This window comes from Engystomops pustulosus, chromosome 2 (assembly GCF_040894005.1).
Source record: "Engystomops pustulosus chromosome 2, aEngPut4.maternal, whole genome shotgun sequence".
In the NCBI taxonomy this organism is placed as follows: Eukaryota; Metazoa; Chordata; class Amphibia; order Anura; family Leptodactylidae; genus Engystomops; species Engystomops pustulosus.
In genome coordinates this window covers 177,530,189-177,548,149 of record NC_092412.1, presented here as the reverse complement: position 1 = coordinate 177,548,149, position 17,961 = coordinate 177,530,189, and the positions used below count along the sequence as shown (strand labels likewise).

Sequence of the window (17,961 nt, the reverse complement as noted above, 5' to 3'; positions counted from 1 at the left end):
ATGAAACATGAATGTTACAGTCTCAACATGCAAGTCATACATGCAATCCACAGTGGATCGGGACAGTTCCGCAGAACTTCCTCATTCAGGATCCACATGGTTTTGCTGTAAAAGTGAAATCAACTGAGTCTGACATTCATAAACATGCTAAGCCAAAGTTCTGCACTTCGCAGTCTGATGGATCTACTGAATCCTCTAGATCGCAGAGCAGCTATGGTTAAATACACCAGCAGATGAATTGGAATTCTGAAACGCATGACTGTAAATATCCATTATCAATAATGTGCAGTAAGGAACTCTGTATCAGCAGTCATAAATGGTAATGATTCTGTCCCTCCTTCTATATATACACATATTTATATTATGGTCCATGGTGAACATGCTTATATGGCAGTCACACAGGCATTGTCTAGAGAGGGAATCTGTATACACATCTGTTTAGCATACGGTATAGTAGGTGTTCATCACCTCCCATTAGTACTGGTTCATCTCTACTGCTCTTTAGTGTTTTCATTGTTAAAACGAGTCTGCTTAGCTGTCTATCACACAGGAAAGGAATAAAATATCTAGAAAAGAATACATCGACAGATATAATGTATTGTCAAAGTAGCAATAGGGCAAGACATTACCATTTACAAGCAGATATTCGTATTTTACTAAAATCTGTATTTTACTAAGAACCTTTAGGATAACAGCACACATAGAGGTCGGGGAGCAGCTAACCATATAGAGCTGAAACCTGACTTACCCATTGTGGCTATTGGTTACAGCATGTCTACAAATCCCTACTGTACTTCTACTCTGCACAGCTCTTAAGACCAACACATTAATAAATTTCCCCCGCCCAGTCATACAAAGTTCAGTCTGGGAAATCCCATCAGCACAAAGACCGAGTTTCTCGGACTGAACTCATCTGTGGGCAACCAGCCTCTAAGTGAACCTGCAAAAATAAAAATGCATTGTAATATGTAGGCAGCATAGTTTATGGCACGATGAGCTGAGGAAATGTATATATATATATATCTATATATGTATATATAGATATATATATATATAATATAAATAATTCAAATCCACAAATCTATTTATCAATCTGCTCAGCGTTTCCTGCTACATAACATATATGAAGATCATAGTGACGGGTTCCATTTAAGATCAATATAATGTTATTACTGCGATGAAAGCCCTGTAGCCTGTACCTCTTTATATATTTTGGAAAGTTTATTAGCTACAATTAAAATATACTAATTTATAAATACCAAGGAAAATAAATTAAAATGCTTGTCTGGTGAGGAAATACATTTTCCAATGTGTTGCAAAGTAAATCCCTTATTTCAGACCTCCACTGCGGAGAGCAGCTACAAATATTGTTTTTTATAATGGGTTTAGGTCTTCTTACTTAAAGGTTCCTAAAAGATTACTATTGATTACTGACACTATTATGATTAACTTGGCATTGATGATGGAACCCCTTAAACACCTATCGTATATCGTATATAGAAAAGATGTGAATGACATGAAGGTAGCATTGACAGTCTAATCATTTATTGGATCTATTAGAGTTGTAGACTGGTAACAGAATCAGCACCACTGTAAAGTATTTAGAATTTTCTTAAATCCTGGTTAAGGCCTCATTCACATGGCCGTTGGGGGACATATATATGGCCTACGTATATACGGCCTATATACATCCCCCATAGGCCAGCAATGGGCGCTGTACGGAGCAGTACGGTGCCGCACATGCCGGGATGATACGTTCATGTGAATGTAGCCTAAGAAGGATTTATACTACTGCAGGATCTGTATCTATTACACATTTACATGTGGTGTGCTACATTGGGGGGTGCAAATCAATTTAGGAATATAATGCACTGTGATTAGCCTGGTACTGTGGACTCCTTTACAAAGTTACTTGTGTTTGTTGTATTTTAAATAGATGTGTCACACCTTAACATGCTTTTTCTGTATTAGATTATCACCAAGCTAACAACATACAAAGAATGTGGAGTATTCATGTGAGTTTCCTATGTTTCATCAACATTCGAATATGGAGATTGTGTTTAGAGTGACTGTTAAAACATAACTTTTATTATTAAAAGTGAACAATAAAATGAAACAAACAGACACAAAGCAAATGATAATGTGGCTTTTCCCTAATTCATGTACTGCCCTTATGTATCTGCATTGTTTTCAGCAGTTTATACTGAGTGATAGCTGATTAGAGCAGTATTGGGAGAGGGGTGGAAAGAGAATGTAAAATTTTACTCATTCCAAAAAAAGAGCCAGATAGCATTTATTGTTACTTTTTTTTTTTTACTTGGTTCAGAATCACTGGTACTTTTGATGAGGCTCACAAAGATGTACCGAACAACTTAATGAAATATTGGGGTATTTTGTAACAGGATGTGGATCTCAAACAATGTCTGGGACCCCAACCTGAAATTATGTTTAGAAGGGGACAGAGTCTAACCCCCAAATTGTGAGCAGTCATTATGAGAGACCCCCAACGGCAGGTAACTGGTTGTCTAGGAAACTGGCTCAGATGTGGATCCTGTGTTGCCTGTGATCAGATGCAAATAAAGGAATTCTCAAGTGGGGGAGAATTTCCAAATCAAAGATTTCATTAATTGTGAATCCATCGGGGTAGTCTATCTGGCTAGATGTGACTGCCCTCTGGACTACATATGGAAATCCTATAGGAAATTACACAGAAGGGTGAGGGACCACTATTGAGAGTGTGAGAAAAATCACACCCCGATTGCGCGTCATATGTGGCAAAAACAAGGTGGGAACAAGAAAGCAATTTCATTTGCTTGCATTCATCTGATTTCCCCACCTCAAAGAGGAGGAAACTAGGATAGAACGATACTTCAGAAGGAATGTCGGTGGATGAATAGGATGAAATGAGTAAGTCCCTTTGGACTTAATGTAAATTTGAGTTTTAGTTGCTTTATGTGAGATGTACCATCTATGTAATATGAACTGTTGAGCTCCATTGGCTTTATGTTAGAGCTATGTGCAACGCCCCTGCCAATGTATAGGCAAGGGAGTAGTTGCGAATAGAGCCCTCTAACTGTCAGCGTCCATCAGGTGAGCCTGAGCAACTCACCCAAGGAATACTGAAGGAAGTCTCAGGTAATTTGCAGCTGTAGATACTGCCTGAAAAGGCAAGGGTTAAGTGGATGTAAGTTATTGACCAATTGTTGGCTGTATTGTAAACTGGAGTGTGATTGGAGAGGTGCTACCACCTGACCTCGAGAATAAAACCCCTGGGCAGGGAGGGGCACAAGGTCTTTGAGCACATGCCCTTTCCAGCAAGTTCTCTTGGAACCCAGCTCTCTCTAGAGAGCAGATCCTCTTAGAATACCAGCATTCAGTACACCTTCAGTACTGTAGTCAGGAGACTCCAATCCAGAGCTGCAGCTTCCACAGTTTGGACACCGCTCCTTCCCAGTCAGCATCCGCTGTGAGAACGTTTAGGCCCGTTGCCGGCTGTTGTTCAATAAAGAACCGTGAGTTATTTTGCACAACTTTGCCTCTGTATGATCCTTGAATACGGCTGTTACCACCATGGGCTCCCCATCCATTACCCAAGGGCATATACTACAGAGACTCAGGGGTTGCCCCAGGGAGAACCTATTACATCAGCCTCTCCCTCCTTATTTCTACCAAGCACCTTGACATCAGCGTGCCTAGGCCGCAACCGCCAGCCACTCCGGTATTCTGGGTCCCGGCTGCCTCCAGACCCCATGAAAGGCTAGGCCCCGGTGGGGGATGTTGCATATGTAATATCTATTGCCCTTAATATAAAGGTGTGCTCAAAATGTCTTTGCTTATTTATGATGCGTTTTTGATGCTTTGCAAAGGCTTCAGATCACATGCTAAGGCTACATTGAGTTTCCACTGCATCTGCTAAAACGCAGTGTAACCTCAGCATGTGATCAAGGCTTAAGCCTTTGGAAAAACGCATCAAGGGAAAGCGCCGTGACTGTGTACCGAGGAACCCGATGTGTTCAGGGTCAGCATATATAGAGAATACAGTCTGCAGTCTACAGCCATAATAATAACGATGCCAGCGATTTCTGAGAATTCAGTGCAGAAACCTTATGCATAGGGAGACTTCAACCATATCTCTCCTTAAGCCCCTTCCACACTGGCGTTTTTCACGCGCGAGTTCTGCACGTGCATTTGACGCGCAGAACTTGCATTGCACTCTGTCCCATTGTATTCAATGGGTCTTTCTTCATTAGCGTTGTTTTTCACGCGCGTGCTTGCGTTCGTTTTCACGCGCGTCAAAATCGCAGCATGCTCTACTTTTGCGAGTCACGCGCGTTTTTCACGCCCCATTCAAGTCTATGGAGATGCATCAAGAACGCATTGCACTCGCAATCATTGCAAGTGCAATGCGAGTGCAATGCGTTTTAAACGTAAGGGTTGCTAGGTGACATGAATAACAGTATTTCCCCTGCTCGAGAACGATCATTTAATTAAAAAAACACAATGAAGAACAGTGAAGAATAGAATAAAAACAGTGAACACAGTGAACACAGTGAACACAGGATCATTTAAGAGAAAAACACAGTGCAGAACACAGTGCAGAATAGATTACAGATGTTCGGCACATCTGCTTACTTGTCGGGAGATACGCGCGGAACGGTGCGCCCAAAATAGCATGTGAAGAACAATATATATGTGTGAAGAACACATTGCAGATGTATTTAAACATCTGCAATGTGTTCTTCACACACATATATATTGTTCTTCACATGCTATTTTGGGCGCACCGTTCCGCGCGTATCTTCCGACAAGTAAGCAGATGTGCCGAACATCTGTAATCTATTCTGCACTGTGTTCTGCACTGTGTTTTTCTCTTAAATGATCCTGTGTTCACTGTGTTCACTGTTTTTATTCTATTCTTCACTGTTCTTCACATCTGCTAACTTGTCGGGAGATAATATACACGGGGAACAGTGAAGAATAGATCGCAGATGTTTGCAACTTATCAGAAGACATTATTTTTCAATTAAATAACACATTTTAATCCCAAACCATGGTCCCTTTGAAAAATGCTCGAGTCTCCCATTGACTCGCGCGTCAGTTTTTCACGCATTGCACCCTGACGTGAAATGCAATGCTAGTGTGGAAGGGGCCTTACTCTCACCTACTATAACTGGGACTTGTCCCTTGAGGGGTACAGCCAAATGGGGACGCGCTGAGGGCGCGTTCACACGATGTGCTGTGATTAGTTTTTTGTTACGTTTTTGAGGCATCTGGATAAAAGCTCCATTTCATGTTCCATTTAAATGGATGTGTTTGCAGTCCTCTTGTCTCTATGTTTGGCTTTCGCCTGTGCGTTGTGTTTTTTAAAAGAACACATTCTTATAATTGCTTTGTGCAGCGTTTTGTGATGCCTTTTTTACATTAGCATTTTTCTGTGAAGCACTTTCTCTTAATGTTTTAACCAAAGTCCCAACTTTTATGCGTTTTTAAAGGGTGCAGAAGACAATTGCTTTTATCTGATTAGGATTATAAAACGCATTTGCAAACTGGTCTTTTGCAGCATCAGAAATGCAACAAAAACGCAACGCAACGCAATGTATTGTGTGAATGAGCCCTGACAGTCCCCTATGCTGCAATCTCTGCCCACCATCCCTCCCATACAGACACAAAGTACTAGAGGGAGTGCTCCTGCCCTCCAGTATGATGTCATGTCTTGTGATTGGTGGTTTAGGGAGTCTTGTTCTGACGGGGGGTGGAGCAAGCTCTGTAAATAGCTTTACTATCAGGGGGCGAGCTGACACTGCTAATCTGAGTGCTGCTAGACACTAGGCCCGATCACCCGCTGATGAGCTAGATAAAATAGCTGGCAACACATGTAAGGGGCAGGGAGAATGTGTAGATCGGCAGCATAGTGTTACGATATAGACAATATACCAAATGGAGCCGGGGGATGAGGATTTAAATAGTGGGAGAGACTAAGGACTTAGTGGTTGCCAGAACTAATCTGAAAGAGACATAAAGCCTGCAGACAATTATCTGGAGATGCAGAAGCTGAGATGTAGGACTATAATTGGCAGCGGTCTCATAAAAGTGAACACACTCCTAAGTATCTGTGAAGGGAGTCCTGACTCCACTAACTACACCATTAAGACCGACAGGACTACAACATACACAATTGTCCAGCTCTTCTGTTGTCTGTACCCACCCATCTCCCAAGTGTGAATACTGCTCTAATTAGTTGTTATACTAGCACTCAGTATAAACTGCTGAAAACAATGCATATATACATAAGGGCAGTATGTGAATTAGGGAAAAGCCACATTATCATGGGTGAATCCTTTGCGTTGTTTGTGTCTGTTTGTCAATTTATTTTTCACTTTTAGTAATAAAAGCTATATTTTAAGAGTCACTCTAAACACAATCTCCATATTCTAATGTTGATAAAATACTATTTGGTGGCATAAGTTGAGCGGTATAAATCAATGCTGTGAAGTTCATGTTGGTAATGAGCCCTGTGTTATACTGGTGGGGCAAACCCATTGAGCACTTTCTAAAAGGTTCTTCAACAGATTACAAATAACTGCTGGATGACTCAGGACTGGGAATACTTGTGATCAATAGAACCTTACAATTCCACTTGCATTATTCTGACTATTATTACAGTTTACTATTAAATCCATGTTTCATATGTAATTATTGCTATTTTCTGTTTATTTCAATTTGTGTATGAAACGTGGACAAGCTGGTATCACAACATGAATGATGTTATATAATATTTTGTAAATTTAAGCAGACGACAGACAAACATGTTTAAATCGACCTATGTGCTGTCTGATCCCAAGATCTTAAGACATTGAACAGGACGGGAGTCCGTGCATCATGCAGAAATGTGATGCAAGGACTCCGTCTGCCGGCCAAACTGCAGTGCCACTACTGTAAGAACTTCTCGGTGCTGAAGATTGGCTGGCAGACAGGAAGTCCTTCCATTATATTTCTGTTTCATACAAGGACTCCCGTCCTGAGCAATGTGTTCAGTTTGTGGGATTGTGGCACACTTTCCATTTCAATGGACTGAACACATTCATCCACAGCTGGCCTGTTTGAATTTTAATAGAAATGGAATGGACTATCTGTTACTCATCATCTACATTACCAAGGACAATGAAAGTCTTTTTTTCTTTAAAAAATGATGGATAGTGAAGCCTGATAAAATGTTTGTAGTTTAGTAGTTACAGGTATGATTGTATAAAGAGAAAAAACAAAATGGATCCTATTCTTGATATACATTGTGTCGATAAGACATATGCAATGTCATGTTTTACTTGTACATTTGGACCCAATAAAAATGATGGATAGTGACTCAACTTCCTGTTCTTGAACCAAGCTCCTCCAATGTTTGCCATATTTCACTCGCTATTTGTCTAATTTTTATACCCACAACAAAGCAGTTTTTTCCTTTGAGCTCTTTTATATAGTAGGTAATTTCTGTGCAAACTTAAGAAACTAAGCTGCCACAATATCACTTACCTGTTAAAAACTCCTTTCGCACTTTAAATGTGTCAATAAGAGGAGTAGTAATACCAGACATAGTGCCAATCATACTTCCTAGACCAAGATTAATCAGCATGAAGAAAAACATGACGGACCAAAATGGAGAAGCGGGAAAGTGCGTCATTGCTTCAGTGAATGCAATAAATGCCAATCCGGTTCCTTGTACTGCCTGCAAATGCACAAATCACAAATGAGGGCAAAATCCAAAATTAGGCCACAATCACACTCACCGTTTAAAATTGCTTAATATAACACAACTCAAAGGCTGTGGGGAGGATCTTGGCCCAATTGAGTATACAATTACGCTAAAACGCTCAGGACTGGGAACGAAGACTGCGTGTTTTGCATTACGTTATGTAGAACGTGGTCCTCATTACCGATTGCAAGAGATTCAGTGTAAATGCATATGCGATAGAGCCAATCTCCTCCCCACAGCCTTTCAATTGCAAAATTCAAACACTGTGTGTGAATGTGGTCTCAGTGTTTCTATTATTCTATGTTGTTGATTCAGAAAAAGGAGAAAAAAACCTATGAAGTGAATGTAAACTGTCCAATGGTAGGAAAAATATTATCCCAACTCCTATATGGCTGTCAGAATAAATCTCTGGATCATAATCCCACTACAAAACACTAATTCCCATGATATGTGATATTTTTTGCTTTCAAGAACTTGTACACCCTAGTGCCATAGGCTCACAGGTCTTACACTAAAAAGGAAATAAAAGAAAATAGGGGAGATTTTTGAAACTGTCTAATAGAAATATTGTCTTTGTTAGTTCATGGCAACCAATCACAGCACAGCTTTATTTTGAAATAGCAGCTGGATCATGACTGGTTGTTATGACTGTTATTTCCCTCTTAGCCACTTTGGATAAAAAAGGGTGAAACGATCCTTATCTAAGTACAGTAGCTTCAGTATTATGTAAGATAGAAATAATATAACACCTTATCAAGTTCATCCTCCAGTAAGCAGGCATCCAGGTGAAGATCTTGAAAACCATCTTCTTTCACCTTTTTTATGACTTCATACATGTCTGCATAATCTGCAGTTGTCAAGTGAGAAAAGTTGACATGTTGGGGTATAAGGAAATGGCTCAGAACGCCAGCATTCAAATAACCAAGGATTTTTTCGGCATTTCTAGGGGGAAAAATGGGATAAAACCAAACAATGAAATTCCTGGTTTTATTTAAATGAAGCCTGAAATAAATAGATATTTGTATAATTTTTTTCTTAATTTATTTTTTTACTTTTGCATGATAAAAACACGGTACAAAAAATACTGGTGAAGTATTTAAGACCATATTTTTCTACCACCTGTACTGTTGGGGATTCTCTTTTTTTCGGGACAACTTGAAGTTTTTATTGGCAATATTATGGGGATTTCTCTTTTTTTTTGAGCTGTGGTTAAACAAAAATCTGAAATGCTATAAAAGATTTGTACAACTTTTACTTGTGTCATGCACAGTAAATCATACATTGTCAGTGTAATAACACTATTAGACTATTCGAAAGGGATACAAAGAAAGACCCACGGACTTAAGAATACTCACAACTTAGAGCTCATACATACAACTAGGTTTTGAGACGTATGCTAGCCATTTTTTTAACAACCGTGCAATGGATTCCATGACCCTTGCATGAGCTGCCTGTGAAACTTGCAGGTAGCCTTACAGATAACTTCTCTGTACACTGTGACCTCTGCTGATGCTGTTAATTTACTGAATGTTACCTCAAGACTGCAATGATCAACTAAATTATAAAAGGTGTCTACAATAAAACTTTAGTGTTAAAGGAAATTTACCATTCACAAAAAGTACACCTACATATACTTCCCAGTCCTACTCTTCATCTTGACCCAGCACTTGTCTTTCCTAATCTTGACAACCCGGGATGATCAAGAAAAAAGACTTCTAAAAAGCAACCCAGAGTACAGGAATGCGATGTATGGCGCTCCAAGCTGTTAATTATCCCCTTAACGACCAAGCCCTTTTTCGTTTTTGAGTTTTTATTTTTCACTCCCCAACTTCAAAAATCTGTTATTTTTCCACGGAAAGAGCTGTGTGAGAGCTTGTATTCTGATTAACAAATTGCAATTCATAGAATTTAATATTCCATACTGTGTACTGTGAAGTAGGAAAAATATTCCAAATTCAGTGAAATTGTTGAAAAATGCATTTGCTCCATTTTCTTATGGGCTTGGATTTTACAGTATTAACTGTGCGCCTTAAAACGACATGTCTTTTTCATACTTCAGTGTACCAAGCTGTGTGTGGTGTCATTTTTTGCTAGATGAGATGACATCTTCAATGCTACCATTTTGAGGACCGCACAGCCTTTTGAACACTTTTTATAAAAATTTTGACATGTTGCAAAATGGTGAAAAAGTGGCATTTTTTACTTTGGACGCTATTATCTGTTACGGGGTAAAGTGCCGGGAATAACCGTTATTTTATTTTGATAGATCGGAAATTTTGGGCGATACCTAACATGTTTATATTTATATCCGTTCTAGGAAAAGGGGGTGATTTGAATTTTTAGTTTTTTAAGTTTTTAACCCTAGGTTGTCTGAGTGATCCTACCATATACTGCCATACTACAGTATATGGGGGGTTTTACTGATCATGCATTGCAATAATAATAATTGGCATTCCGGGCTGCTTTTTAAAGTCTTATTTCTAGATGATCCCGGTGCTAGTCTTCGCTAAGCTTGACAGGCTGGGGTCAGGATGAAGAGGAGGATAGATGAGTATACATAGGTGTTTTTTTACTTTTTGTGAGTGGTAGATATACTTTTACGCTAAAGTTGTATTGCAGACACTTTTGATTACTGCAGCCTGGAAGTAAAATTCTGTAAATTACCAGCATCAGTAGAGGTCACAGTGGCCAGTAAACTCTCACCCTGTATGGAGAGGACTCAGTCCGCAAGTTCTCTTCAAACACCTGCAGCCGACATAAGATTTATAGTTACGTGCAGATCCCGTGTGATGTTGCATCTGTCTCCCAGCATGGCAGAGGGAGGTGGAAGGGGCTTGAATAAATAGCAGCCCGGAGCACTGGACAGAGCGTGTCGGACATTGTATACCTGTGCTCCAGCCTGTTTTTTTATAGGTAATCCCGCGTGTCATAATAAGTGAAGACAAGCATTGGGATCAGGATGAAGAGGAGGATAGGTGAGTATATGTAGGATACAGTTATATAAATGTTCCAACTTACAAACAAACTCACAAATTCAACTTACGGACAGAACCTTGTTCATAGGCCAAAATTGCCTGTGGTGATATGTTAAGGACAGAGCGGCCTACTTACCTATGCTATTGATCTCCTTTATTGGCTTTGAATAATGCTAGCAGTAGGTAGGAAGCCAGGTAGGAGAGGATCACATATCCTATCATATCCACATATCACATTTTCCGGTCCTAATCGGCTTTTGGCAAAATAATTAGGATATTAAAAGGCTGGAGAGTAGAGTCATTGTTAACTCTTTAATTGCCCTATAATATATACAGTATATAAATTTGTATAAAATTATGTGATGCAAAACACTATATGGGTTTCGTTCTAATGGTAACAACTTATGTATTTATTTATGGGTTTATTTATATTTATGCTACTTTGTTGTTTCATTTACATGTTCATTTGCATAATATAAGTCTCATGTTATATGTCCATTAGTCCCTTTTTATTTTAATAATTTATTCATACATTTATTTACATATCCACAAATTATGTTATGTTTTCATGAAAATAATCGTGAAATATATGGATTTTATTAGGTCTGTATTTATTGATAAACTTCCATCCATTTTGACATATGGTAGTATTGCTGCATTTCTGTATTTTTTTCATGTATTTTATATCTCCATTTTCTATTTTACTTTCTATACCTAATATTATGCCTAGTATACATTTTCTTTTATCCTAAATCTTTTTTACCAATAAAATATAGTATCCAACAATCATCCAAGCTACTTTTTGGATTTTACCTAGCAGCACTCATTGATCCCAGTTTTTTTCATGTACATAAAGTCAAGAACTTTGTCTTATGTAAGACAAGAATGCTGTAAGTGGTGCTACTTTTCTCAACTAGCTGTGAAGATTCTAAATATGTTGCAATGAAATGGCACATGGTGGCAACTTAAGATAACAATGACACTCAGGGTGTACCTTTCTTTTTATTCCGTTATCTCCTCCATCAGGTGGTATATGTTGAATATTTAACTAGCTTGCTCCTTTTACAGTCTTTAGTCAGAATTGCAGCAATGCATGCTAAGGTTCTGCTTGTATGGAATTAAATAGACATTAACTAGGCCAATACATTATCCTGTTTTCTCAATAAAGAATACTTCTGCACCATCTTGGAAGTGTTTGGGCAGAATATATGGCATTTGTCAAGTTGGGCATCACAAGGATAGCACTCATGCATTGCATCACTATTTCCTTTGGTGCAAGTACAGGTACAACAACATCTTCAATGGTCTATACATGTTTACAGATGAAATTCAGTTCTCTCTGCAAAATCACACTGTACATTAAGTGGAGTATAAGTATATTTTATTATTTTATTCTAGTTTTAAGGGGTTTTAACAACTATGCATATTAATCTGTATGTTGGGGGTCTGCCCATTCTACATCATATCTAGGGGACTTTTGGAACATCTCCTGCAGTAGCACACTGTGACCTCTGCTGATGCTGGTAATTTACTGAATTTTAGTTGCAGGCCTCAATGATCAACTGAGTTATCAAAGGAGTCTGTAATAAAGCCTTAGTTAATCCTTGTATCTAATTGTCTGTTTATTTGAAGGTGTTAGTGCAAGCGCTAATCTCTTAGGGTCCAAGTTGTTGGACACTTACAATAGATAAATAGATATAGCGGTGATGGTCTGATGGTGTGTGGGTGAGTTTTAGGGCCTGGTCATCAAATCTGTTCTCATCGTTCCTCTAATAGGACTGTAATATACATATATATATATATATATATAATACATACAGTGCCTACAAGTAGTATTCAACCCCCTGCAGATTTAGCAGGTTTGATAAGAAGCAAATAAGTTAGAGCCTTCAAACTTCAAACAAGAGCAGGATTTATTAACAGATGCATAAATCTTACAAACCAAAAAGTTATGTTGCTTAGTTATATTTTACATTTTAAACATAAAAATGTGGGTCAATTATTATTCAACCCCTAGGTTTAATATTTTGTGGAATAACCCTTGTTTGCAATTACAGCTAATAATCATCTTTTATAAGACCAGATCAGGCCGGCACAGGTCTCTGGAGTTATCTTGGCCCACTCCTCCATGCAGATCTTTTCCAAGTTATCTAGGTTCTTTTGGGTGTCTCATGTGGAATTTAATCTTGTGTTCCTTTCACAAGTTTTCAATGGGGTTAAGGTCAGGAGGCTGACTAGGCCACTGCAACACCTTGATTTTTTCCCTCTTGAACCAGGCCTTGGTTTTCTTGGCTGTGTGCTTTTGGCCGTTGTCTAGTTGGAAGATGAAATGACGATGCATCTTAAGATCCTTGATGGAGGAGCGGAGGTTCTTGGCCAAAATCTCCAAGTAGACCTTGCTATCCATCTTTCCATGGATGCGGACCAGATGGCCAGGCCCCTTGGCTGAGAAGCAGCCCCACAGCATGATGCTGCCACCACCATGCTTGACTGTAGGGATGGTATTCTTGGGGTCGTATGCAGTGCCATCCAGTCTCCAAACGTCACATGTGTGTTGGCACCAAAGATCTCGATCTTGGTCTTATTAGACCAGGGAACCTTGAACCAGTCAGTCTCAGAGTCCTCCAAGTGATCATGAGCAAACTGTAAACGAGCCTTGACATGACGCTTTGAAAGTAAAGGTACCTTACGTGCTCGTGTGGAATGGAGACCATTGCGGTGGAGTACGTTACTTATGGTATTGACTGAAACCAATGTCCTCACTGCCATGAGATCTTCCTGGAGCTCCTTCCTTGTTGTCCTTGGGTTAGCCTTGACTCTTCGGACAAGCCTGGCCTCTGCACGGGAGGAAACTTTCAAAGGCTGTCCAGGCCGTGGAAGGCTAACAGTAGTTCCATAAGCCTTCCACTTCTGGATGATGCTCCCAACAGTGGAGACAGGTAGGCCCACCTCCTTGGAAAGGGTTTTGTACCCCTTGCCAGCCTTGTGACCCTCCACGATCTTGTCTCTAATGGCCTTGGAATGCTCCTTTGTCTTTCCCATGTTGACCATGTATGAGTGCTGTTCACAAGTTTGTGGAGGGTCTTAAATAGTCAGAAAAGGCTGGAAAAACAGATAATTAATCGAAACATGTGAAGCTCATTGTTCTTTGTGTCTGAACTACTTCTTAATACTTTAAGAACGAAACAGAATTTTGATGGTTTGAGGGGTTGAATAATAATTGACCCATACTTTTATGTTTAAAATGTATTAAAATTTAACTGAGCAACATAACTTTTTGGTTTGTAAGATTTATGCATCTGTTAATAAATCATGCTCTTGTTTGAAGACTCTATCGTATTTGCTTCTTATCAAACCTGCTAAATCTGCAGGGGGTTGAATACTATGAATACTACTTGTAGGCACTGTATATATATATTATATATATATAATATATATATATATATATATATATATATATTACAATACTGTTTATACAGTCCATTATTAAACCCATTATCTTGGCAGATGCATGCCAAGAGAGTTCATAAATAAAAGTATTCAAACATGAAAATGTATTGAATATATATCAGTATTTATATCACATGCTTGTAATATGCTTTCAAGAAGGTAGAAATATCGAGTAATTCAGGATACTTACTGTACTACACATTTCTCATTCATCATATTGGCTTTGAACCCAAGGACAGCAAATACAACCAAAGTAGCTAGTACAGATGTGAGGAAGTTGATGAAAGAGACGAGTGCAGCATCAAACTGGCAATTATTATCTTGCTTATTGTAGCTTGAAAAAGCAATGACACCACCAAAGCCAAGACCTAGCGCAAAAAACACTTGAGTTGCTGCCTCCCTCCATACCTGTGGATCCAGCATCTTCTCAACCTATGGCAGAAAATAAACTTATAAGACTCATTCCCAAGCAAATTATTCATGGTAGCCTGGTAAGCAACAAAAAATTAAAATTACCTTTGGAGTTAACATATGAAGGATACCATCAACAGATCCTCTCAGTAGTAATCCACGGACAAGAAAGCAGATCAGAACCACATAAGGGAAGAGGGAGCTGAAGTACATTACCTGCAATGAAGAGACAAGTGGATTCACTAACCTATTAAAAGATAAGGTGGTAACTGTTCTTAAAGGGGTATTCCCATCTGGGCATTTACATTTAATTAAATGCATTTGCCATATGTAAACATTTCTTCAATTGGATGTTAATAAAAAAAATGTTCCTGTGTGAAGATAATTTCTCATAAATGTAGCCATGTTGTCCCTTAGAAACCAGATAGCTTCCTCGGTTACGACCACGTCACACCCTGGGAGCGGTGGCCAGACATGCGCTATTGAGCCCTGCCGGACCACCAGGATTCAGCAATCATTACCACAGGACGGCTGTGGGACCTGCAGTAACTCCCGGACATTTCATATACAAAAACTTTTTGTTTCTTTGTGCGATCACTCCAGCAGAGGTGGCCGTATCCAGGGACACAGTCTTGTTTCTAAGGGATAACATGACTACATTTATGAGAAATTATCTTCACACAGGAACATTTTTTTTAATAACATCCAATTGAAGAAATGTTTATATATGGCAAATTAATGAAACTGAATGTGAGTGCCCTGACGAGAATACCCCTTTAAAATTTAAGTACACTGGAAAATTAGAGAACAACACACAATTTCCAAAATATCAGTAAAAGCTGGTAGAGGAAGTGTCATGGTCTGGGGAATGTTTTCTACAGCCGGAGTTGGACCTCTCATACAGCTACATGGCAGAGTGAATGCGAGTATCAGAACCTTCTACAACAACACGTTCTTCACTCAATCAGCCAGCAATTTGTCATGCAGGACAATGCCCCCTGTCGCACAGAAAAACAGGTAAAGCAGTTTCTTGAAATAGAAAACATTGAAACAATGAAATTGGTAGCACAGAGTCCTGATCTAAACCCAATAGAAACAAAGGACCCAGTCAAAGAACTATGGAAGGGACTGGAAGATGATTGGATCACAGCAGAACAGTGTGAGAGACCGGTGATGTCCTATGTTGCAGATGTGCTGAAGTTGTTCAAAGAAAATGCCTATACACTTCCTACTGATTGGTGGCTGCTGTAACCTTCATAAAATTTATTTACAATCTTTCTCTGAGCTACTTACATCACATTTTGGTAATTAAGTAAAACACTGTTCTAATGGCATGGCGAACTCCTTACAAAAAAAAATCCATCCAAAGGTTGATCAATGGAGATTACTTTATTTCTAAAAAAAAATCAAGTTATCATACATTGTTCTCTAATTTTAATCTCCAGTGTAAATAGGAGGCCTTGAAAACATTAAAACATATAAAACAATATAAATCTTACAACCTACTGACTACTTTTTACTCCATAAATTGCTGCAAAAATAGGTCTTTCTTTGCCAACTCTGTATTGGCTCACCTTCCCTGATGACTGTATCCCTTTTATCATAGCCATTCCCACAATACACCATGCAGACAATAGGCATATTGTCATCTTCCAGTTTAGACCTCCTCCATCTGATATTGAATTTGAAATATCCAGAGTTTCCCGGTACCAGAAGTATGTTGTAGCTGAGCTTTTGTCACATTCTGCTTCCACTACTGTAACAGAACAACACAGTTGGTTTCAGCATTACACTAACTGGTACTTCATTCAGCATTACTATCATTGCAAATTCCAGAAGGCAATTTTCAGACTTCAGACCCAGATAGATGGCTCCATCTATTAGCTATTTTAGGTTTAAAAGGTATACATGGGTTGTGTAGAAAAAGAGCTACTGTCATAGCACCACTGTCGTACTAGTTTGGGGTCCTAGAAAGTGATAATACGTTTTCCTTAAATATGATAACATGATATGCCTCATTTTCATCACATTTAACAATCCCAAATAAGCCTAGAGGTCAACAACTTACTGACTACAGAACCATTTTTCACGCTTGGACATTCACTCCAAGGCAGAGGATACTGGAAGGACTGAAAGAAGTAGAATATGCTCCAACCAATGATAACATTATAGTAGAGCCCAACAAAAAAGCAGACCTGAGAAAAACAAGAAAATAATTTGTATCACTTAATCATCTGACTGCCATGCCAAATGTAATTATACATGCCCCAGTCTTACATTACCCTAATAAATACATGTAATTGTTGAGCATCCGAAAATCATTCTTATTCATCTTAAGAAAGAACAGGAAATTTCTATGCTTAAAAGACCTCCCTAATCATGAGTAGACTTAGATGACAGCTTTTAACAATTTTACTAGGTTTACATAATTACTTTATCATCCACTATTTGGAGACCTTTTAAAAAAAACTGATGCAAACGAAAGCCAAAATAACACGAAAAAAAAGTGTGGTAAACTATTCGGTCAAGAAAACGGGCACCAGTGGATATGTTTTATAAACAGTCTATGTCAAATTAAACCTTTCAATTGCATCAGTTTTTGGTGTAGCTGTTACATAGACAGGCTAAGCAGCTGATAAAAAATGATATGAATATAACCCATAATTTGATATTTTTCAAACAGGTATGTGAACTAGAAGCTTTAAAGGAAACCTACCATTAGGAATCTACCTATTTAAGTAGATCTCATGGTAGGTTCCCATTAATATACTAAACCCTAAACTATCCTTGCCTAACCCTTTAAAAATTTCTAACCTAATCTACAGTTATCTAATATAAACATTTTCCATAGAGGCTACTGTGGCGTGGAGTAGCCTCTCCGGGGAGCCAGAGCAAAGACCACACCATGCCCCAGTAGGCACTGCAATCCCTCCCTACCTGCATGCAGCCAAGTTGATTCTGGCACACCGATGGCTGCCGAAGCTCTGCAAATGCGCAGTAGCTCCGGCTTCAGTGCTGGGCATATGTGATGCAACATAAGCAGAGAGCTTATACTGCCTGCCCCTCTCCCCAATGAATTTCACTTACTGGACTGCCAATGAATTTTACTCTGTGGGCCTCCCATGAATATTACAGACTGGCAGCCCATTAATTTTACATACTGCGATCACCTAATGAATATTACAGGGCACCCCCATGAAATGTAAATAGTTGCACTTCACACCCTTTCTCTGTTGACTGAAATGTAGCTATACAAAAAATAAATCATGTGCTCCCAAGTCTTCTGCCAGTATTCTTTCTGCTGCTGCAGTCATATGGGATAGGATGCGTGGCTGTGTGATGATGTCTTTATGTGGCAGGGCATCCAGGGTAAGAGTG

At 39.0% G+C, this 17,961-nt stretch overlaps 1 protein-coding gene across 2 annotated transcripts in view; it reads right to left on the bottom strand.

Annotated features, from left to right (window-relative positions):
• The window catches only part of SLC6A17 (solute carrier family 6 member 17), a 59,743-nt gene that overhangs the window by 9,351 nt on the left and 32,431 nt on the right, over positions 1 to 17,961 (bottom strand). For both annotated transcript variants that reach the window (XM_072137406.1, XM_072137405.1), the window contains exons 4-9: positions 16,652 to 16,778; positions 16,158 to 16,339; positions 14,689 to 14,799; positions 14,363 to 14,604; positions 8,497 to 8,689; positions 7,528 to 7,720 (exon numbers count right to left, since the gene is read on the bottom strand). In XM_072137406.1, coding sequence (XP_071993507.1) covers positions 7,528 to 7,720; positions 8,497 to 8,689; positions 14,363 to 14,604; positions 14,689 to 14,799; positions 16,158 to 16,339; positions 16,652 to 16,778 — 1,048 coding nt within the window. The remainder of the gene's footprint in view (positions 1 to 7,527; positions 7,721 to 8,496; positions 8,690 to 14,362; positions 14,605 to 14,688; positions 14,800 to 16,157; positions 16,340 to 16,651; positions 16,779 to 17,961) is intronic.